Source organism: Molossus molossus, unplaced genomic scaffold, assembly GCF_014108415.1.
Source record: "Molossus molossus isolate mMolMol1 unplaced genomic scaffold, mMolMol1.p scaffold_m16_p_12, whole genome shotgun sequence".
NCBI lineage: Eukaryota > Metazoa > Chordata > Mammalia > Chiroptera > Molossidae > Molossus > Molossus molossus.
Genome location: NW_023425347.1, coordinates 7,560,659 through 7,584,127, shown reverse-complemented (window position 1 = coordinate 7,584,127; position 23,469 = coordinate 7,560,659). Strand labels below are relative to the sequence as shown.

Here is a 23,469-nt window from a genome sequence, read left to right as displayed (position 1 = left end):
GAATGTCCTTGGCCATCAGTGAGTGCTAGGCTCAAGAAGCAGCTGGTATAGTGTAATTACCCCAAAATAAGCGTTACTGTCACCTTAGGAGAGATATAAAAAGATATAACAAAGGTAAGGTAGAGATATAACAAAGGTAAAGTAAATTAAACCCATGGTATTAGTACCTTTGTGCTGGACCTCAGTATAGGTGTAGAAATAAGTTTTGTAACCACCTTACTGTTTTGTGTATTTTTAAACATGTTTGAAAGTCTTAGGTGATTCTAGCTTACCAGACTTGTAAGTCTTGATTTATTAGGTTTATAGAACTTTAAATGTTTATTAAGGTTTGGTGAAATTTGTAAGTTTACTTTAAAAGGTGTTTAAAGCATTAAAAAGTCTGATTTATATGTAACCAGTGGTTACATTTTTAAGAAAAAAATAAGTGTGTGGGTGTGTGTGTGTATGTGTAAGCAGTATGTTTTGTTTGAGAAAAAAATATTTTCACCAGACTGACAATTAATTGAACATTAACCAAAGTGTTTTAGTAGGGAATGTCATTTCCTGTCCGTAAAAATTTCTCTTTGGAAATAAAAACCCCTGCATTCACCAGCAGCAGGGTGGGAGACTGGGAGAAAAAAAGGGAGCTGGAAGATTATTCCTTGTATCTGAGCATGTGAGAAAATTACTGGAAGTGTTTGACAGACATGTAGATCATTTGGGGGAAAGTTGCCAGAGTTACATAGGAGACTAGACAAATGGGGTGGGCAGAGACAAAATTAACATAAGGAAAATCAGTGTTAAGAGAAAGAAAGGAAATATATTCTGAGTAATAAAGAGAACCATGATGGCAGGGCCAGTAGCTAAGACAACCTGTTCTCACTTGTAGTATCTCTTTGGGCACTGATTTTTAAACTAAGTGCATGTATATTAATTTTATAAAAATAAAAACCAACCTACTAACTAATCAGGAAGGTTGTAGAAAATGTGAATATGCAGAAAGATATAAAAACCATGCAAATTTACTCATAAATTAGAAACATTTGGAGTACAGTATTTCCTTCCATTCTTTGTCTATAAATTTTGCTTACATGTACCTTTCTTCCTAATTTAATTTACACAGATAATAGTTTAAAATTATATTTATAGTTTTATATTTTCTTTTTAAATGTAATTTTATGTATTTCTTTGATATTAATGCTAAAATATTAATATCTCTGTTAATATCCTATCATGAACTTGACAAAAATCAAAAGTGGTTTTCTTTTGGGGGCATTTAAAGGTTTTTCTCTGTAGCTATAAATACCTAATAGTTGTTTTTGTGCCTAGTATTGTTGCTGGTGAAAATGGTTTCTTGTGGTGTTGCACAGCGCTCTCTCAGTGGGAGAAGTTTAAGCATGTGGCAAGCTTTGTTGTGTTGAAGGATGATACGCCCTTGGCAATGGAGAGGGCTGGCAGGCTCTAGTAGCAACTTTTCCGAGATTCATTATAATCCTCCGCATGGTTTTTGGGAAGGAGTTGGCCTGCTTTCAAGCTATCCAGTATACCTCCTGGGTTTTCTGGGCTTGTGTTGGGCCTTCTTTCCAACCAGTCCCCTCTTCTGGATCCTCAGGGGTTCCATGCTGTCCTCTCATCTGATCCTTTTCCCAGGCTAGACTCCACCCCTTTGTGTGACCATTTTGGCTCCCACTACACCAGCCCCAGAGTTCAGTATCTCCATGTTGGCTTTTACTGCACTTGTGCTGAGCAAAGGACTTTCCTGTGCTGTTTTCCCTCCCCGTTGGTAATCCTGGCTACTGGGCTGGTTGCTTTTTATTGAAAAGCCAGAGGGGTATTAATTCTCTTGGTGGGAATTGGGCTATTCCCTGGGGCGTCTGAAACTACCGTCCAGATGCAGTCAGCCACAGCCAGTCAGGCTCTGTTCGCTTTCATGAACTCCTAGCTGCCTAGGCTAACAGTGGCTTTTTTTTCAGTACCTGTTTTACCTTTAGTGAAATTCCTAGTGGGACAATTTTTAGTTCCAATGGTGTGAATGTGTTCATGGCATTTTCTTTTCTTCCTTTGCTTTTGTTTTTTTACATAATTCTAAAATATACTTGGGAAATATTGGTGTACCAATTTACAGCATCATCTGCCCAGTATAAGAAGGAATGCCTATCTTACTTTGTCAGTATTGGAAATAATGGTTTTTGAACTTTCAAAGTTCATGTTTTTAAAAAGCATTGAAACTGGATAACGAATGGATCCTGGCCGCCTGTCACTACTTGAGCCAGTTGAGCAGAGGTAAGGTTGAATCGACATGAGCGTTTATTCCAACATTGCCGGCGGTATGGGGAGCAGTGGGTCATCCCGTGAACGCTCTGCCCTCCTTCACTGCCAGCTGCTTTTAAAGGGCAGAGAAACAATGACTACGTGAGAAACAGCAGTTAGGCAAAAAGGAAAAAAAATGAGTAAAATGGTTACAGGCAAGGGGGAGGAAATTTGGCTGGGGACTGCAAGGGCTGGTCGCCAGTGAGTCACAGTCACACCAGTGAGTCACAGTCATGAGTCCAGTGTTCTGATAATAAGGTTGTTAATCTTTCCATGATATCAGGTAGTCCCCCTTGTCCCCAGAATGGACAGCACACCTCCCAGCCAGGCCAGAGTGGGCTTTTCTTAAATCAGAACAAAGTAACCATGATTAACATTGTAAAGGAATGATTAACATTTCTTATAACTATGGCCAGTGTCTCACTGTGATTAGTTCTCCATTCTATTATTCTCTCCTGTCCCTTTCATTATCTTTAATTGTCTCTGTCTCTCTCTCTCTTAGAAGGCTGTGTGCTCCCTCCCTTCCATTCTATCTAAAAATCAGTGGGAAAATATCCTTCAGTGAGGATTAACAAAAGTAAATAAATAGCCCTGGCCAGTTTGACTCAGCGGTTGAGCGTTGGCCTGCGACCAGAGAGTCCCTGGTTCGGTTCCTGCTAGGGGCACTTACCACCAAAAAAAAAAGTAAGTAAGCAGGTAAATAAGTAAGTAAGTAAGTAAATAAATAAATAAATAAATAAATAAATAAATAAATAAATAGAAGGCTGAATGCCATAGTGATTAAGGGAGTGAACTCCAGAGCCAAAGCCAAACAGACCCATTTCCAATCCTGGCTCTGTGACTTGTAGCCCTGTGACTGCAGGGACAAGACAAAGAACTAAGACTTGATTTCTTTGCTTTTTTTTTTTTTTTTACTTAAACTCATTTTGGAGCCCATTTTACTCCATTCTCTTCTCAGTTTTAAGAGTATTTTATTGACTTAGCTGCTTTTCAGGCTGACCATCACATAGTTTGCTAATTATGCATATATTATCTCATTTCTGATACATTTCTTTCTTATTATGTTTCATGAGTTCTGTTTGTCTTGGCCAGAACTATTAGAACACAATTACACAAGTATTGGATAACATGCCTGTATCATGTCCCTGTTTGGGAACCGAGAACTGCCTCTAATATTTTATCAATAATGGGGATGGCTGCTGAAGGAGAGAATCCTTGTCACCTTAAGGAAGCACAGGCAGTATTTCCTGTTTAAGGGCCTTTATCATGAGAGGGCTATCCAGTTATTTTATTGTTGATGTATTTTGTGCTGAAAGATTATATTCCATCTCTTGGTTACAGCTCCAGGGCATTGCGGGTTTATTGTTTCTTTTTTATTTGACATGAACATAATTTTTATAATTTTTGTTTGGCATGAACATAATTTTACCTTTAAAGGCTACTACCAGTCATTTTCAATTGAGAAATGTGTGGCAGCTAAAAAAATTAATACTTTTCTTCTCACCTTCTAAGTTCTTCTAGCTGGGCTAACAGACAAATTAGCAGGAGAAAACCATAGTTTTAATAATATGCACATGGGGAATTCACATAGGCATGAAAATGTCAAAGACAGTGAGGCAACATTGGGTATATAAGACATTTTTGGACAAAAGAGAAAAGAAGGGGGAATAGGGTATTTGGTTTCAGAAGACAGAATGGGTGATTTACAGGTAGCTGAAGAGCTGAATATACATGGCAGGAAAATTTTTGCCAGGCAACTCAGAAACAGTGATTGTCTAGGCTAACAGGAGCCTGCCTGAAGCCCTTTTGTTTACCATAGTTAGTTCAAATTAGGCTAAGGAGACATCCTAAATCTCCTCCCTGAAGCAGGTTTCTCTATCTAAATCTCTTGGATAGAAAAGGGGAAAAGGTCAGAGGTTCTTTCTGAGCCTTGTTTCTTACCAGTTTAAAATCAGGATCCCAAAAAGGCACCTTCAGGTTGGCAAACCTTTGGTTCCCTTCCAGTGTAATGCTGTGACTGACTTCACTATGAGCTTTGAAGGTTGAGAGCTATTTTTGCTCTTCTTTCTGCATTAATGTTAATAATTATTGGATTGTAAAGATGGAAAGAAACACAGATTATTATTATCCCCTTTCTTATACCGGGAACAGAAGTCAAGTACTTTGTTCAGGCAAGGTTCCAGAGCTGGAACAGTAGGCCCGCTTCCCTCCTGACTCGTGCCTTTTCTTCTGAATGTCCTGGTTTGTTTTTCCCAGTTCAGTATTTTAAAAAAGAAGACTAAAGCTGCTTTATATTGAGGAACTATTGATCTTTCAGTTTTAAATTCCCTTGACATGAAGAAACAGAAGTGCACCGATTTCTTCTCAGCCCCAGAAGAGTGCCAGGGGCTGGCTAGGCTAGTGCTTACCTGGTGGGAGAGGGAGGGCAGGTGTGCCTTTTTGATACCAGTGACAGAAAGGTCAGAGTCCAAAACACATTTGTTAGGGACATTGCCAGAGACACAGTGCTTTATTAATGGTCTTTCTTAGGTTGGCATTTCCATTTGAATTAATACTCCTTCAACATTTGAGGGGAAAAGTGTGTGGATGGTAATAGAGTCTTGGATGGGTGTGAGGGGACATGTGGGATCTTTCCTCGGCTGGTTGAACTTGCAATAAACCTAATATGCACAGGGCCCTAAAACTCTGTGCTTTCTCAGTTCAATAAGAGATGAAGGGACGAGGGGCTCTGTGTGGTCTCAGCCATCTTGGGGCCAAAGTCAGAGGTGTCCCTGTCCCAGGCAAGTGAAGACCAGGGGCGGGGAGATGGCAGTCCACAGACACTTGTCTGTTTCTTGACATTTGATTGTATTAGAATCCTCAGGACTCTGTTCCTTGCTTTGGGGTAGCCTCCTTTTCTAATTCCTAATTCAGAAGTTTCCCCATTTTACCAGTTGTTTCTCTGAAAATTGATAAGAAGGCAGCTTTTGCTGATATAAAATTTAAATAACCGAAAATACGTCTAATTTTGCATCAGTGTCATATAATGCCTACTTTTGTTTATATTGTTGTTTCCAAGGCTCTGGAAAATCCTGAAGTTATTTCTGTATTATCAAAGAATCAGTTATATTCAGAAGCATTTTAGTAACGTGTACGTTCCATTGTGCTTTCATTAAAAATTAGTAGTCTAAGGTACATATGAAAGTCTTAGCAAATCAGGTGTAATCAGTGCCCCAGTGTTCTCTATAATGAATAAAGAAGAGTTTGAAAACAAAAGGTTTAAACAAGGACAGTAAGCAAAATGTGTCAGTTATATTAGTTATTGTATTAGTTTGCAATGGCTCTTGTACGAAATTACTACCACCTCAGTGCTTATTCTCTCACAGTTCTGGAGGCCAGAAATGTGAAATAGGTTTCACTGAACGAAACCTTGATGCTGGCAGGTAGGGCCTGCTCCCTCTAGAAGCTAGAGAGGACCACTTGTCTCTGTGTGCTCACAGCTTCTAGAGCCACATTCCTGCACTCCGGGTTGTCTCCCCTTCCTCCAGGTCCCAGCAGGGGAGCATCTTGCCTGGTCCTCACACTGCTTTCTTCTGTCTCCTCCTCATAGGATCCATGCGATTACGTTCAGGGACCATGTGAATGAGCCTCCAGTCTCAGTGACAATCTTCCCATCTCAGAATCCTCAATTTAACCACATCTGCATTCTCTTTTGCCATATAAAGTGACAGTCACGTGTTCTAGGGATTTCAATGGGGACACCTTATTCAGCTGTGGGGGCTAAAGAAATAATATTTCTCCCACCTTCTAATTCTGGCTGGGCTAATAATGCAATCAACAGAGACAGATTAACAGGAGAAAATAAAATTTTAATGCATGTATATGGGGAATTCACATAAGCATGAAGATTCCAAAGACAATGGGGCAAAATTTGGTATATAATTCATTTTGGACAAAGGAAAAAGGTGTGTGTGTGTGAGGGGAATGGGATCTTAGATTTCAGAAGTGAGAACGGACAGGTAATTGAGGAAGAGCTGAACACACAAGGTAGGCACATTCTTGCCTCAGTAGGACTCTACCTGCTTAGTGCCTTCCTGTACATCGTTCTTAATTCAAATAAGGCTGAGGTGGACACCCCGAGCTTCCTTCCTGAAGCAGCCTTCCCATCTGAATCTTTTAGGTAGAAAACGGGGCAAGGCCAGAGGTTCTTTCTGAGTCTAGTTTCTTAATAACCAGTTTAAAATTAATATCTCAAAAGGCAGCTTCCAGGTGGCAAAACTTTGGTCCCCTTCACAGCTTTGGGACCATTATTATCACCCATGATTATAAACGCAGAGGCATGCTGGGGAGAAAGGGCTAGCCCTGCAGTCTCCACAGGCCTTTTAGTCAGAAGTCCCCTGCCCTCTGCTCCATGCCCAGAAACAGCTGCGCTGGCTTCCCTCTTTCCTGGTTCTGTAGGGTCCCACTCCCTGCTCCGATGAGTCATTTCAGCAGTCTCTGCGGAGGAGAGTTTGCCTGCTCTGCTGCACTGCATCCCCGCCGGCCTGCGGGCCCTTCACTGCCGCTGTCCACGCCCCGGAGCTCCGGCACGCCCTTCCGCCCTTCCGCCTTCCTCAAGTGTCGGCCGCTGGGGCAGCAGTCCAGAGGCAGGGCATTGCCCTCAGTTCAGCCCATCTGCTCCTTAGCTTGTGACAAGAAAAATTCTGAGACATTTAAATTAAAACGACAGTCATAGAGTGAGAGAGATGGAACAGTTGGCCTGTTAATAGCTGTGGCCAGCTCTGACAAATGGCTGCTCGTTTTCCTGTGTATCTGTTGGAATTTAGGATTAATTTCCAGGTAGCTATTCCAAGATTGCCCAAAAGAGAGAATCACCAGGCCCCATCCAACCCCAGGAGCCTCCACTATTATTTTGTTTTTATAGAGAGAGGAAGGGAGAAAGAGAGAGAGAGGCAGGCAGACATTGATTGTTGTTCCACTTATTTATGCATTCGTTGGTTGATTCTTGTATGTGCCCTGACTGGGGATCGAACCCATAAGCTTGGCGTATCTGGACGAACCTGTAACCAACTGAGCCAACTTCGCAGTCTGCTGGCCACAGCTGCAGCACAGGAGCAGGCTCTGCGCCTGTCCCAGAGCTGGCCCCTTCAGCTTGTCCCACCCCCTTTCTACAGCTAATGCCAGTTCTTTCACAATGGCTTACATCTCTGTTACCTCAAGGCTTCTGGGTACCCTAAAATGAAGTCTTCTCTTCTACATTATAAAAACATTCAACCATCTTTTCCTATGTACTTTGTGGTTGTATTTGTTATGGGGTATCCCTTTTCCCACTGAATGGGGTGGAGTCCTTACGATATCTCAAGAAAAAGAATTTTCTGAGACTTACACGGGAGCATGAGTGGTTTATATTTGCATGGAATTATATTTCTGTGTTTCCAAAGTCCTATTCCTGTCTGCACTTGATAGAAGAAGTGCAGAAGCAAAGCCAGTGTCCAGAGTTTCCATTCCATGTTGCAGCCAGGTCCAGTTCAGCATCATGCTAGTTATAGTCCATTGTGTGTGGGGGTCTGCATGGCCATGGACCATGGGAGCAAATGCCAGGAAGCAGGGGCAAGAGAGCCCCGAAAGTCAGGAGTCAAGGACCATGGGAGCAAATGCCAGGAAGCAGGGGCAAGAGAGCCCCGAGAGTCAGGAGTCAAGTGCAACATACCGAGAGCACCTAAGAGTACAAAAGAGCGAGTTTCTTTGTTCAGGAAATTAAGTATCCCTAATCGTACCATGCTTGCAGTGGCCATGCCCATTCTGGCCAATGACCTCTGTTCCCAGGTGTGACTTGACAGGCTAGTACCTTCCCTTTGTCACCCTAACTTCACTGGGCGTGGATCTGTTTCCCCTTGCTGGACCCCTGGGGAGTGTTAGGTTGTAGCTTTCTGGCAAAGCTGCGCAAATGACAGGTTTATAATATTAGGCCTTCCCTTTTCTCCTTTTCTGTTATTAATAACTACATTAGTTACAACAGTGTTATTCTGAATGAATTTTAAATGATAAAGTAATACATATAAGACCATACAACACACCAAACAAACAATGCAGAAATGGAACCAAAAGCCAATAACTCCTAATGCCTCTCCCAGGAAGTAACTTGTTAAGTGGTTGAGTGTGTACCTTCTACACCTTCTTGGGGTCACAGGCAAATGTACAGATATAAGTCCTGCTTTTCCTTCCCACAAAACAGGATTATATTATACACATAACTTCAATTTTTTTTCACCTAAAATCAGAAACACACAAAATAATTTTGATGTCCCCACGAAGAAATAGTTTATTATGTGTATCTATTTGCTGATTGAACCAAAGTGTCAGTGGTCACTATTAACAGTGAAATGCAGCCAATGTGTAAGCTTGTGTTTATGTAATACTGATGTTAAGTCCATTGTTTCAGACTCGCCATCATGGATACTCTGTCTGAAGCAAATGGCACTTTTGCCTTAAACCTTTTGAGAAAGCTGGGTGACGACAGATCAAAAAACGTGTTCTTCTCGCCCATGAGCATCTCCTCTGCCCTGGCCATGGTCTTCATGGGGGCAAAGGGCAACACCGCGGCCCAGATGGTCCAGGTACGTAACTGATGCCATTTCTGGGGAACAGTAAATACTATTGCCCTGGCCGGTTTTGCTCAGTGGTTAGAGCGTTGGCCCGGGGACCAAAGGGCCATGGGTTCAATTCCAGTCAAGGGCACAGACCTCGGTTGAGGTTTCGTCTCTGGCCCTGGTTGGGGTCGTGTGGGAGGCAGCCAGTCGATGTGTTCCTCTCACATAGATGTTTTTCTTTTTTTTAATCCTTACCTGAGGACATTTTTCCATTTTTTGTTCAGACAGAGCGGGAGGGAGAGAGAGGTGGAGAGAGAGAGAGAGAAACATCGACGTGAAAGGGACACATCGAGTGGCTGCCACCCGCACGCCCCAACCAAGGCCAGGGACAAACTGCAACCGAGGTACGTGTCTTTAGCGGGAACCGAACCCGGGTCTCTCTGGACTGCAGGCCAATGCTCTAACTGCTGAACCAAACCGGCCAGGACCATTTCTTTCTTTTAGAATCATTTGCCCACTGGAGAGGCTGGGAATAAGAAACATTTTAATTTTCTATCCAGCAAGTCCTAGGTTGGAAATATTTGCTTTATATTCTGCTTGAAAATGGAACAGTTTCTTCTTTAGCTCATCTTTATGTTCCCATACTTTGTCCCAGGGAGCTAAAAGAAGCCACATTCTTCCTGGGCATCTCTGAACCAGATTCACGGTTCACTGGCAAACTGTTCCACCTTTCCCATCGTGCAGGTGAAAGTCTCCAGTCCATGCCTAAGCTCCTTTTCTCCAGCCTCCAGCAGTCATTTCTTCACTGTCCTTCCAGCCTCTTCTCACAGTCTCCTCACTCCCTTTCTGTCCAGCCTCTGTCAGCTGCCTGTGTTTGAGGCAGATGCTGTACACATTTTAGATTTTTGTTTTGGCAGAACTCCATGTCTAGGTTGCTGCATGGATCTTCAATGGCTGCAAAACAAACCATCCCAAAACTTAGTGATTGGAAATAACAGTGATCGATTATTTTTTAGATCTTGTGGACTGACCTCACGGTGCCGGCTGGGATCACTAATGATTCAAGAAAGGCCTCTATCACATGTCTGGGGCCTTGGTGCTGGCTGTTGGCTGAGGCTGCCATTCTACAAGTAGCTCTCCCCATGTGGGGCTGCTCTCTGGGGCTTTCCACATGGCCTCCACAGGACAGCTTGGACTTCCTTCCACCATGGTGGCTAAGATGCAGGAGAGCAAGTGTGGAGCTGCCAGGCGTTTGAAAGCCCAGTGTTGCTTCTCCTGTATTCTGTTGGTCAGAGCAATCAGGGCCAGCTGGACCCGAAGACTGGGGGAGAGGCTGCACCTTTTGGTATCAGCAGTGCCCTGTCTTCACAGAGAATGAGGGGCCAGGTTGACAGTCTTGTTTTCAGGCAGACACAAGTGTGGAGCACTCAGAACCTGGACTGCGAAGGGCCATTTCTGCTCCTGCTGATGTCCGCAGGGAGGGCTCTAACTCTGTGCAGGAAGTGTTACTGGGAAGGGGCTTTCACGATACTTTTGTTTTTATTTGGATGAATATTTTTTATGCTGTAGGGAGGATCTGTACAATTCTTAGGCAGAGTTTAGTTTTGTTACCAATTTCCTAAAGACAAAGCATACTGAAGTGGTATATTTTTATTCTGTTCTTTATTTCAGGCACTTTTTTTGAGTAAAAGTGGTGGCGGAGGTGAACATGTCCACCAGGGTTTCCAGTTGCTTCTCGCCGAGGTTAACAAGACTGGCACACAGTACTTGCTGAGAACTGCCAACAGGCTCTTTGGAGAAAAGTCTTATGATTTCAACTCAGTAAGTCATGCTTGCTGTTTTTCTAAGAAAGTGAAGACCACAGGTGGTGGGGAGGGAGTCTTGTGGTACAGCAAGAAGCTTGTGAGCTGCAAGTTCCCACGAGGAGCATGAGCTCAGGTCGGCTAACTTCTCACACTTCCCTTAACTCTCTTTCAGTTTGATCCTCTGTAAAATGAGCCTTATAACAAATACAGTCCAAATATTTGTGACGCTTAAGTGAATCATTATAAAAAAGCTAACATAGAGCATAGTACACTTCAAGCTAAATTAGACAAAACAAAGAAATTATCAAAATGAATATTTCCAATTATTCTTTTCTTTTTTTTTAAGGAAATTTATTATTTTTTATTTTTTTATCCTCACCCGAGGACATTTTTTTTCCATTCTTTGTTCAGATAGAGTGGGAGGGAGAGAGAGGAAGAGAGAGAGAGAGAGAGAGAGAGAGAGAGAGAGAGAAACATCGACATGAAAGGGACACACCCAGTGCTTGCCACCCACACGACCAACCAGGGCCGGGGATGAACTGCAACCGAGGTACATGCCCTTAGCGGGAACCGAACCCAGTCTCTCTGGACCACAGGCCAACGCTCTGACCGCTGAGCCATACCGGGCAGGGCTCCAATTATTATTTTCTACATATTGATACTTTTTTTGTGTAGTGTGAGACATGTTTAAATTTTTACACGTTAATATTTTGATTGTTTTGGCCAACACAGAATTTTTTTTTTTAAGTTCTTATTTGTCTAAGTATATTGGTTTTCTTTATTTATAATGCTTTCCATTTCTTAAAAACCACTCAAGTGATATGTGAATATAATCTTTTTATGTACAAATACAAAAAAGCAGACCAAGCAAGAGCCCTCACAACTTCTTTTCCATACCCCATGTGTCCCTTCCCCAGTGTAAGAGATTTTTTCTTTTTGTTAATCCTCACCCAAGAATATTTTTTGGTTGATTTTTAGATAGTGTGAAAGGGAGGGAAACAGAGAGAGAGAGAGAGAGAGAGTGAGAGGGAGAGACATCAATGCAATAGAGACACATTGATTGGTTGCCTCTTGTATGACCCTGATCAGGGCCAGGGATCAAACCTGCAACCGAGGTATGTGGCCTTGACTGGGAATCAAACCTGAGACCCTTCAGTCCATGGGCCGATGCTCCAACCACTGAGCAAAACTGTCCAGTATAAGCTTTTATAGAGTTGAAGGGTATCCCCGTTATACATATAGAAATTTGTCTTGTGGGGTTTTCCCTACATAATATCATTATAACATACATATTCTTTTGGAATTTGTTTCTTTTCACTGAACACTGTGACTTAAATTCTTTGCATTTCAGTATATGTGGATCCACTTTACTCTTTTACTATTATCTGGTATTCTTTTTCTTTAAAAAAAAATTTTTTTCTTTATTAATTTTAGAGAGAATGGAAGGGAGAGGGAGAGAGAGATAAAAACATGAATAAGAGAGAACATTGATTGGCCGCCTCCTTCCTGCATGCCCCCCACTGGGGATCTGGCCCACAACCTGGGCAGTCGAACCGGCGACCTCTTGGTGCATGGGTCGATGCTCAACCACTGAGCCACAACGACTGGGCTGGTATTCTCTGGTATTCTTTTTCTTTTGCTTTTTCTTGGTTTTTGTTTTTTTTTTTTCTCCTTAGTTTTTAAATTTTTATTTATTTTTTCTTTTTGTTATCTAGTATGGATGTATTGTACTCATTCTTCCATTGATAGGCATTTAGGTTGTACCAGTCTGAGCCATACAGACAGTAACTATGTGTGGTGCTCCAATATGGACTTGTAGAAGAAAGAGAGTAAAGTTTTTAACTGAATATTAGTGAATATTGTGCAGTTGCTGTCCAAAATGCTGGAGTCATGCCACAATGTGGTTTTTCTTTTTTTACAATTTTATTTATTTATTTTTATCAGTCTTAGCTCCTTCCTAGGTTATTATCATCCTTTCATGAGCCTTAGATATAAAGAAAAATAAAACTTTCAATAAACACAAAGGGACCCAAGATCATGTGTAATTACAGTAAGCGAAGGAATACACATAAACACACATAACCAAAAGAAGTAAAAATAGCCTGGCCAGTGTGGGTTAGTGGATTGAGCATTGTCCTGTGGACTGAGAGGTCCTCGTTTGATTCCTGGTCAGGGCACATGCCTGGGTTGTGGGCTTAATCCCCAGTAGGGGGCATGCAGGAGGCAGCCAATCAATGTTCTCTCTTATCTTTGTCTCCCTTCCTCTCTCTCTGAAATCAGTAAAGAAAAATTATTTTATAAATAAATAAATAGCCCTGGCCGGCTTGGCTCAGCGGTTAGAGCGTCGGCCTGCGGTCCAGAGAGACCCAGGTTTGGTTCCCGCTAAGGGCACGTACCTTGGTTGCAGTTTGTCCCTGGTCCTGGTTGGGTTGTATGGGAGGCAGCCACTCGATGTGTCCCTTTCACGTCGATGTTTCGCTCTCTCTTTCTCTTCCTCTCTCTCCTTCCCATTCTATCTGAACAAAAAATGGAAAAATGTCCTCGGGTGAGGATAAAAAAATTTTTTAAATAAATAAATATATTTTTTTTAAAAAAGAAAGGAACAGAGAGCTACAAAAACAATCACAAAACAATAAAATGGTAAGAACTGTACACCTATGGGAAAATCATAAATGTAAATGAACTAAATGTGCCAATGAAGAGATAGGGGGTGGCCCTGGCCAGTTTGACTCAGCCGTTAGAGTGTCAGCCCATGGACCAAAGAGTCACGGGTTCAATTCTGGTCAAGGGCATGTATCTCAATTGCGATTCGATCCTCAACCCTGGTCGGGATTGTGTGGGAGGTAACCAATCGATGTGCTTCTCTCACATTGCTGTCTCTCTCTCTCTCTCCCCCTCCCCCCCTTTCTTCCACTCTATCTGAAGATATATGGAAAATATCCTTGGGTGAGGATTTAAAAAAAGAGAGACATTGGGTGGCTGAGTGGATGAAAAAATAAGCCCTGTACATATGTTGCCTATAAGAGACCTGGCTCAGATCGAAAGACACACAGAGACTGAAAGTAAATGAATGGAAAAAAATATGCAAATAGAAATGAAATGGGTTATCATTACTCGTATCAAACAAAATAGACTTTAAAACAAAGGCTGTAACAAGAGACAAAGAAAGGCATTTCTTAATGATAAAGGGGGTCAGTCCAATAAGAGGCAATCACTCTCTTAAACATTTATGCACCTCAATATATGCCAAATATTGACAGGCCTACAGGGAGAGATCAATAATAATACAGTCATAGTCAATAACACAGTCAATAATACAGTCATAGGAGGAACACCCCATTGACATCATGGGATAGTTCAGCCAGACAGAAAACCAACAAGGAAACAGTGGCCATAAGCGACACATTAGACTAGAAGAATTTAATAGATATCTTTAGAACATTTCAGCCAAAAGCAAAAGAATATACATTCTTTTCAAGTGCACATGGAACATTTTTTTTAGGATGGAACACGTAGGGCCACAAAACAAATCTCAGCAAATTTAAGAAAATTAAAATCATGTCAAACATGTTCTCTAATCACAATGGTATGAAATTAGAAATCAAATATAATAAGAAAACTGAAAAACACACAAACATGTGGAGGATAAATAACATACTACTAAACAATGAATTGGTTAATAACAAGATCAAAGAAGAAATCAAAAGTCTACCTTGAGACAGTGAAAAGGAAAACACAACGACCCAAAGACCTACTCAGAGCAATTAGGCAAGAAAAAGAAATAAAGACATTCAAATAGGAAAAAGAAGTAAAACTCACTATTTGCAGATCATATGATATTACATAGGAAACCCTAAAGACTCTACCCAAAAACTGTTAGAACTAATAAAAAATTCAAGAAGTTGCAGTATATAAAATCAATATACAAAAATCTGTTGCATCTCTGTACACTAATAATTAACAATTAGAAAGAGAAATTAAGAAACAGTTCCAGCCCTGACTGGTTTGGCTCAGCGGTTAGAGTGTCGGCCTGAGGACCAGAGAGACCTGGGCTCGGTTCCCACTAAGGGCACATACCTCCATTGCAGTTTGTCCCCGGCCCTCTTCCCTTCTCTCTCCCTCCCACTCTCTCTGAAGATAAATGCAAAAATGTCCTCGGGTGAGGATAAAAAAAAAAGAAACAATTCTATTCACAAGTGCATTAAAAAGAACAAAATACTTAGGAATAAATGTATCCAAGGAGGTAAAAGACTTGTATTTGATAACTATAAGACATTGATAGAAGAAATTGAAGAAGACACAAGTAAATCTAAAGATACTTTCTATTCTCATGGATAGAAAGAAGTAATGTTGTTAAAATGTCCACACTGCCCAGCTGGTGTAGCTCAGTGGTTGAGCATTGACCCATGCACCAAGAGGTCGCCAGTTTGATTCCTGATCAGGACACATGCCCAGGTTGTGGGCCTGATCCCCAGTAGGGGGCATGCAGAAAGGTGCTGAAGCGATGTTCTCTCTCATCAATGTTTCTCTCTCTCTAAAATCAATAAAGAAAAAAAAATTTAAATGTGCACACTGCCCAGATTCAATGCAATTCCTATGAAAAAACTAGATCAAACAACCCTAAATTTTACATGGGACCACAAAAGACCCTAAATAGCCAAAACAATCTTGAGAAGAACAAAGTTAGAGGCATCACACTCACTACCTAATATCAAACTATACTGACAAGGCTATAGAAATCAAAACAGCATGGTACTGGCATAAAAAACAGAAGCATAGATCAAAGGAACAGAATAGACAGCCCAGGAATAACCTACACCTATATGGTCAATTAATCTCTGACAAAGGAGACAAGAATGTATAATGGAGTAAAGATAGAAAACTAGATTGATACATGTAAAAAGTGAAACTAGGTCACTTTCTTACTCGAAATGGATTAGGGACCTGAAGCCCAAACACTCCTAGGAGAAAACATAGGCAGTGAACTCTTAGCAAAAAAATGTTTTGGATATGTCTCCTAGCTCAAGGGAAACAAAAGGAAAAATAAACAGCCTGGCCAGTGTAGCTCAGTGGACTGAGTTTCTGGATCCATTCCCAGCCAGGGCACACGCCCTGGTTGTAGGATCCATCCCCAGTAGGGGGTGTGCAGGAGGCAGCCAGTCGATATTGCTGTCTCACATCCATGTTTCTATCTCTCCCTTCCTCTCTCTAAAAAAAAAAAAAAAAAAAAAAAATCAATATAAACATACTTAAAGAAAATGTAAACAAATGGGACTTCATCAAACTAAAAGGTCTCTGGACAGTGAAGGAAACAACCAATAAAAAGACAACTTACTGCCCTGGCCAGTTTGGCTCAGCGGTTAGAGCGTCGGCCTGAGGTCCGGAGAGACCCGAGTTCGGTTTTCGCTAGGGGCACGTACTTCGGTTGCAGTTTGTCCCCGGCCCTAGTTGGTCGTGCGGGTGGCAGCCACTCGATGTGTCCCTTCATGTCGATGTTTCTCTCTCTCTCCCTTCCTCTCTCTTCCTCCCACTCTATCTGTACAAAAAATGGAAAAATATCCTCGGGTGAGGATAAAAAAAAAAAAAAAAAGACAACTTACTGGATGGGAGAAAATATTCACCAATGATATATCTGATTAGAGGGTAATATCTAGTATGTATAAGGAACTTGTACAACTTAACACACACAAAGTAAAAAACAATCTAATTAAAAATGGGCAAAGGGCCTGGATGGAATTTCTTCAAAGAAGATATACAGATGGCCAATAGACATATGAAAACATCACTAATCATCAGGGAGATGCAAATTAAAACCACAATGAGATATCACCTCACAACTGTCAGAATGGCTATCACCAGTAAATCCACAAACAACAAGTATTAGTGAGGATGTACAGAAAAGAGAACCCTTGTGCACTATCGGTGGGATTGTAAATTAGTGAAGCCATTATGGGAAACAGTATGAAGGTCACTCAAAAATTTAAACAGAACTACTGTATGACCCAGCAATTCTACTTCTATGTATTTATCTGAAATTCAGAACACTAATTTGAAAAGATATATGCACCCCTATGTTCATTGCAGCATTATTTACAACAGCCAAGATATGGAAGCAGCCTAAGTGTCCATCGATAGACAAGTGTATAAAGAAGAGTGGTGCATATATACCATGGAACATTATTCAGCCATAAAAGAGAAGGAAACCTTGCCATTTGCAGTAACATAAATAAACCTTAGAGGGTATAATGCTATGTGAAATAAATCAGACAGAGAAAGAAATACCAGGATTACACTTATATTTGGAATCTATAAAACAAAATAAATGAACAACAAAACAGAAACAAACACATAGATACAGAACAAAGTGATTATTGCCAGATAGGTGGGGATTGGGGGGATGGGTGAAATAGTTGAAAGGATTAAGAATTGGCAGTTACAAAATAGTCACTGGGATGTCAAATACAGCATAAGGAACATAGTCAATACTATTGTGCCCTGGCCGGTTTGGCTCAGTGGTTGGAACATTGGCCTGTGGACCAGAGAGTCCCAGGTTCTGTTCCCTCTAGGGGCACGTACCAAAAAAAAAAAAAAAAAAATACTATTGTAACAACTATGTATGCTGTCAGGTGGGTGGTAGACTTATGGGGGCAGTCACTTTGTAAGTTATGTAAGTGCCTGAACACTATATTGGATGCCTGGAACTAATATAATATTGAATGTCAACTATAATTGAAAACAAAAACAACAACAACAACAAAACAGCAGTAAAATTGGCAAAGCATGAATTATGTGAATGTAAATGAAATGATATAACTAGCTCATTTAGTATAGTGTCTGCAGCATCCTGAGAATTCCAGTGTTACATAAAACAGTACTAATGGTAATTTATCTGGTCCCCAAAGTAACCCTCTGAGATATAGGTACTGCTGTATTCTCATTTGCAGGGAGGGTCAAGGAAGCTTAGCCCGACTGAGTGACTTTTCTAAGGGTGCACAGCTATTAAGTCATGGGACTTGTGTTCAAAGCTGTCGTGCCTCATCGCTTCTCTTATACTACACTGAAGGAGAAATGTGGAATCCTGTAGTATAAAAACAATACTGAAAAGTGGAATTAAGTATTTAGCTGCAAACTGTTCAAAGGAAAGATTGGGAAACTCTGTCAACAAATTAGTTGGTTCAGTATATTTGTTTTCCATCAAATTGTCTGCTTTTATTTGGCATGATGCAGGTGTTCATTAATATTATAATTTCATAGACTATATTAACAAAATACTCTAGAATGATCCATCCAAAATGGTAGCCACTGGACACACGTAGGTATTTACATTTCAGTATAGTTAATTAAAGTGAAATACAGTTAAATATTCAGTTCCTCAGCAGGAGCAGCCACATTTCCCATGCTCAGGAGTCACGTGTGCTCCAGTTCAGACCATTTCTGTCATTGCAGGAAGCTGTGGTGAGAGGGGTGGGTGGGTTACACATTTTCTCCATGTCATGTAAACCACGGGCCCCGGTTCTGACGTGTGCAGGGAGCCGCGGCTCTTGCTGTGGGTGACATGTCACTTAGCAAGTGCAGTGGGTATTGGGAGTGACACTCTATAGTTGCTGCATCTAGTATCTTTGTGTTTACCTAGTTGATGTACAGCTGCTCCCTTAAAGATCTAGTAGCTTATGGTGTTTATTTGATATTCAGACCACTGTTGTACTTCGTTTATAAACTAAGATCAAATGTAGCTGAAAATTGAGAAATTGGATTTCAGGTTAATTTCTCTTTTTTTCTTTCTCATATTATTTATTTATTTATTCCTCAATATTTTTTACTCCTTATATTTATTTATTCCTCCGATTACATGGATTGTAAAATTATCTTTGTCACAATGAAGAAGTAAGCTGGTGGTGGTGCTTGTTTTTGTGGCCATGCAATGTGTTGCTGTCTCTCCCAGTCTTTCAAAGATTCCTGCCGCAAATTCTACGAAGCAGAGATGGAAGAGCTGGACTTCTTCAAAGCTGCAGAGGAGGCCAGAAAACACATCAACACCTGGGTTGCTAACAAGACAGAAGGTGAAAATGTATCCGTGTTCTATTTTAATAGTATTTTAATCAATCACTGTTAATTCCTTCACAAGAACATCGAATGTAAACGAATGATATTTTTTCCCTCAAAATAGCTAAACTTTTAAAATATACTTTGGAAATATTGTCAATGTGTAATCATTTTCTCTAGCATTTTCCTGTTCTTATCAACATATCTGTGATGTCTCTAAATATCTAGTACACCTCTTCCAAAACAATCCACACTTTAATTTTTGTTGTTAATGTTAAGTCTTTCTTTTTACAAATAGTGTGAAAAATTTGGCTACAGGTCTCAGGCTGTCTTCATGGCTCCTGACCTGGCGAGTCCCATGCAGGACACAGTGATGCCCTTACCCACCTGTGGTTCTTCATTTAAACTGTTCTTTACACTTGCTACAAGCTTTCACATTATTTACACCAGCCATTCCTTCTGTCTCACTTGTGATTAATTCATCCTATACCATTGCAGAATACCATTTTATTCAAGTGATGGTATTTTTTTTCTCTGCTGTTATTTTAAGGACCAGTATCCCTTTCACTATATTTGGGGGACAGTAAACTCCTTTATCTGTGTACTTGTCTACGCAAGGAGATGGCCCAATCTGAATATTGCCCCCGAGCACACATCAGGACCCCCATAGCTAACTGGTTCTTTAATTCTTCTTTTCAGGTAAAATTACAGAGTTGCTGTCTCCAAATTCAGTTAATCAGAGTACTCCTCTGGTTCTCGTGAATGCCATCTACTTCAAAGGAACCTGGAACAGTCAGTTTAGCAAACAGCACACCAAGGAGAGACCATTTAAAGTCAGCAAGGTGACTATTTTGCAGTAACAAAGGAGATTCTCGGAAACAGTCCCTGTGTCCAAGGGGGTGCTCTCAGGTCTTGAGGACATGCATACTGGGCCTGGTTTGCCCAGAGAACCGGCAAGGGGCCCCTGCAGCTCTAGCAGAGGAGTGCAGGGAGGTGGGAGCAGCGGGCATGGGGGGCGAGTTCTTGTCACCACTGCACGTTGTTTTAAGGACTTCAGTGTTCACTCCCTGGGTGTTGAGGGGCAGCCAGGGAAAGGTGTTCAGCCAGAGTGAAGTGGTCACTTAGGAGGTCATCCCAGTGAGCAGGGCTTGGCTGGTGGTAGTGCAGGTGGAAAGAACAAGTTGGATTTGTGTTATATTTTAAAAGTAGAGTCAGATGATTAGCCAGTGAGTCAGGTGTGGGTGTGAAAGACAGGAGTCAGGGTTTTGACAGTGGGATGAATGGTGTCGACATCAGCTGAGACAGGGAAAATTACAGACGGAGCAGGCTTGGGAGGGAATCTGAGGAGCCCAGTGTGACATGGACGTCAGAGATCCCTTTTATGTCCAAATGCAGGTGTCAGGTAGGCAGTGACATGTATTAGTCTTGAGTTCCAGGGAGAGGTCCTGATAGAAATATAAAATTAGGAATTCTAGTTAAAGTCACAAGACTGAATGACATCACTAAGGGAAGAGCAGTGGAAGATACCCCAGTGTCTGGAGGTCGAGGCAGTGAATTCAAGCCGTCAAAAGAGGGAGCCGACGTGATGTTCTGGAAGCCAAGAAAGTATTCGGAGGGGCCCAGAGTGGCCAGCTGTGTTGATTTGTCCAATGTATAAACTGGGTCTTGTTTCAACTTAATGTTTATCCTTTTCCTTTATAGAATGAGGAGAAACTTGTGCAAATGATGTTTAAGAAATCTACCTTTAATATCACCTACATAGGAGAAATATTCACCAAAATTCTGGTGCTGCCATATGTCGGCAAAGAGCTGAACATGATCATCATGCTCCCCGATGAAAACGTCGACCTAGAGACGGTATGAGCGCCGGGCGGTAACTGCTGCGATGGCAGGTGGCACGTTCGCATCTCTGCCTCGCAGCTCGCGTTGCCCTGAATGTCCGTGAAGGAGCACAGTGCCCGTCACTGCCGTCTCACCGCGGTGCAGGTTCTGGTGGGCAGCCCTGTTCTAGATCGTAAACCTCAACCCTCCTCTTCTTCTAGGTGGAAAAACAACTTACTTATGAGAAATTCATGGAGTGGACCAAGCCAGATATGATGGATGAGGAAGAGGTGGAGGTGTTCCTCCCTAGATTCAAACTGGAGGAGAACTACGACATGGAGGCTGTCCTGCGCTCTCTGGGCATGACCGATGCCTTTGATCAGGAAAAGGCGGACTTTTCTGGAATATCGTCTGGGAGAAACCTGTTTCTATCCAAGGTCGTGCACAAATCCTTTGTGGAGGTCAACGAGGAAGGCACGGAGGCTGCAGCAGCCACTGCCGCCATCATGATGTTTCGCTGTGCCAGGATCACCCCCAGGTTCTGTGCGGACCACCCCTTCCTTTTCTTCATACAGCACAGCAAAACCAACAGTATTCTGTTCTGTGGCCGCTACTCCTCCCCTTAAGGGAATGGCCAGCTCTGCCCATAGCCCTTCTCCTGTCCCCTGCTGACCCACTTTCCCTCTGACACTTCACAATGTGCCTGAACCCAAAGTGACCTTTGGTGACAGCCCAAAAATAAAGGGTCTAATTTTGAAGTTCCATGTTCAGAGCTCCTTGTGTATTTGTGTGTTCACATGCCAGTGTTTTCTAGGATCTGAAATCGCCATCCAGGGGGTCTGTGGTCACACTGGCAGGGTCAGTACCCGCTCCGAGACGTGTCCCCTCCATCCTCACACCCGTTCAGACTGGGGTCCTCTCCGAGCAGAGCGCTGCGCTCACGCCAGTTGTGCTGCTCCCCTCCGGCCACGTGGTCAGTGCTGCTCCCCTCCGGCCACGTGGTCAGTGCTGCTCCCCTCCGGCCACGTGGTCAGTGCTGCTCCCCTCCTGCACACGTCGGACTACTAGCGAGACGATAGAGGGGGCAGGGGCTATGAGGAACTGGGAAGCAGGTCTCAGAGGCCCTCAGCAGGGAGCTCCCTTCCAAAACTTGTGAGCTCTCCAGAAGCCAGCACAGGAGCAGGGAGAGCAGTTAACTCAGGCCCATGAGAAACCAGTCTCATGGCCCACGCATGTTTCCGCTTTTACCGTAGTTTCCGTTTGTGATCTGTGGTCACATACCGGTTCAAATGCACAGCCTTCCCTTTCCCTGAAAATGTGAACTAGCTCCCAGGGGCCAGAGTCAGATAGGTCCATGCACAATAATGTAAGTTAAGACAACTTCATGAGTATACACTAGATGACTTGCTATTTCACTGCACGTATTAGAAAAAAGAGGTGACTATTTCCTGCAGCCACTTGTGTTACTTGCTGGAAATGTGATCATCGTGCCCGAAGATACAGAAACCAATTGATGTGTGAGGTTCAAGTGGAAGCGCTGTGCTGTGTTCTAGGGAACAGACGTCCCCAGTGACCTGTTTGCAGTCAGCAGGAGCCGGAGCTGCCTCTACCTTAACTGATGTGATGCATATTTTCATTCTGTCCCTGGTGTGCTTTCTTGGCGGTGGCCAAGCCAGCCACGTAGCCGTGGGCAGTGACTGGGACTGAGGAAACGCTGACATTGTGGGTGGGATGGGAAGAGGTTATGAGGAGTGGCTGGTTTGTCACCCCCTGCGCTCTGCACTAAGTGTGTTAGCCTCGCATAGTGCAATAGTCCCTCACCATTCAGGTCTCAGGTGTCTGTCACCCCTTTTTCTGCGTGAGAAGCTGCAGGCACGTCAGGAGTAAGGTGTGAACACGAACGCCACTGGTTCTGTTACAGACCTGTAGTATAGGCAGAGCTTGGCTGTGAAAAAATCACAGTAGGCGTAGAATAAACAAGCATCCTGCTCTGAGGCTCGGTGGGCCTCACTGAGCTATTTCACTTGACGTTCTAAGATAGTATCTAAATGACTGTAAGAGGAAAGTATTTTTAAATGAGATTGATAACTCTTTTAAGAATGAGAAGAAGCCTGGCTGGTATGACTCTGGTTGAGCACCAAGAGGTCACAGGTTCAATTCCCAGTCAGGGCACATGCCCGGGTTGTGGGCTCAATCCCCAATAGCGGGTGTGCAAGAGGCAGCCGATGGATGTTTCTCTCTCGTTGATGTTTCCATCTATCTCTCCCTCTCCCTTTCTCTATTTCTAAGAGTCAATAAAAAAAGAATGAGAAAAAAATTTATCCAAAGTTTTATCTACTGATTAAAAACAATATAAATATAAGTGATACTTATCTAAAAAAATTATTGTGGAAACTAAATTAGTCTAGGTAAGAGGTGTGCATTTGGCCTGGCTGATTGAAAAAGAAAAAAGTTATGTCTTTTAACCACTATCTTCTCATTTAGGTTTAGGTAGTTATTTCTGCATCTACTGGTATGACCATAAAACTTTGCTCCTTTGTTCTCTAAATAAAACAAATAGCATTAATTTTATCATGTTGCATCAACTTTGCACTCCTGAGATAACCTCAACTTTTTCATATTATTTCTGTATTATCAAGGCTGTTCTAGCTGTATGTAATAAACTAAAAAAGTGGTTTTTCTTTTTTCTTTTTCTTAAAACCTGACCCAAGGATATTTTTCTATTGATTTTTAGATAGAGTGGAAGGGAGGGAGAGAGAGAAACATTGATGTGAGAGAGACGCATGCCTCCCACATGACCCAGACCAGGGCCAGAGTTCAAACCTACAACCCAGGTACGTGCCTTTGACTAGGAATTGAACCCGTGACCCTTTGGTTCACGGGCCGATTCTCTAACCACTGAGCCAAACCAGCCAGGGCAATTTCCCCTCTTTTTTCATGCT

At 42.2% G+C, this 23,469-nt stretch overlaps 1 protein-coding gene across 2 annotated transcripts in view; it reads left to right on the top strand.

Moving 5' to 3' along the window:
- The window catches only part of LOC118626368 (serpin B6-like), a 28,332-nt gene extending 7,041 nt beyond the window's left edge, over positions 1-21,291 (top strand). For both annotated transcript variants that reach the window (XM_036255982.1, XM_036255983.1), the window contains exons 2-7: positions 8,711-8,885; positions 10,530-10,679; positions 18,606-18,723; positions 19,406-19,548; positions 20,408-20,563; positions 20,749-21,291. In XM_036255982.1, the coding sequence (XP_036111875.1) occupies positions 8,721-8,885; positions 10,530-10,679; positions 18,606-18,723; positions 19,406-19,548; positions 20,408-20,563; positions 20,749-21,153 (1,137 nt within the window). In that variant the 5' untranslated portion in view covers positions 8,711-8,720 and the 3' untranslated portion in view covers positions 21,154-21,291. The remainder of the gene's footprint in view (positions 1-8,710; positions 8,886-10,529; positions 10,680-18,605; positions 18,724-19,405; positions 19,549-20,407; positions 20,564-20,748) is intronic.
- Positions 21,292-23,469: the final 2,178 nt, after the last annotated feature.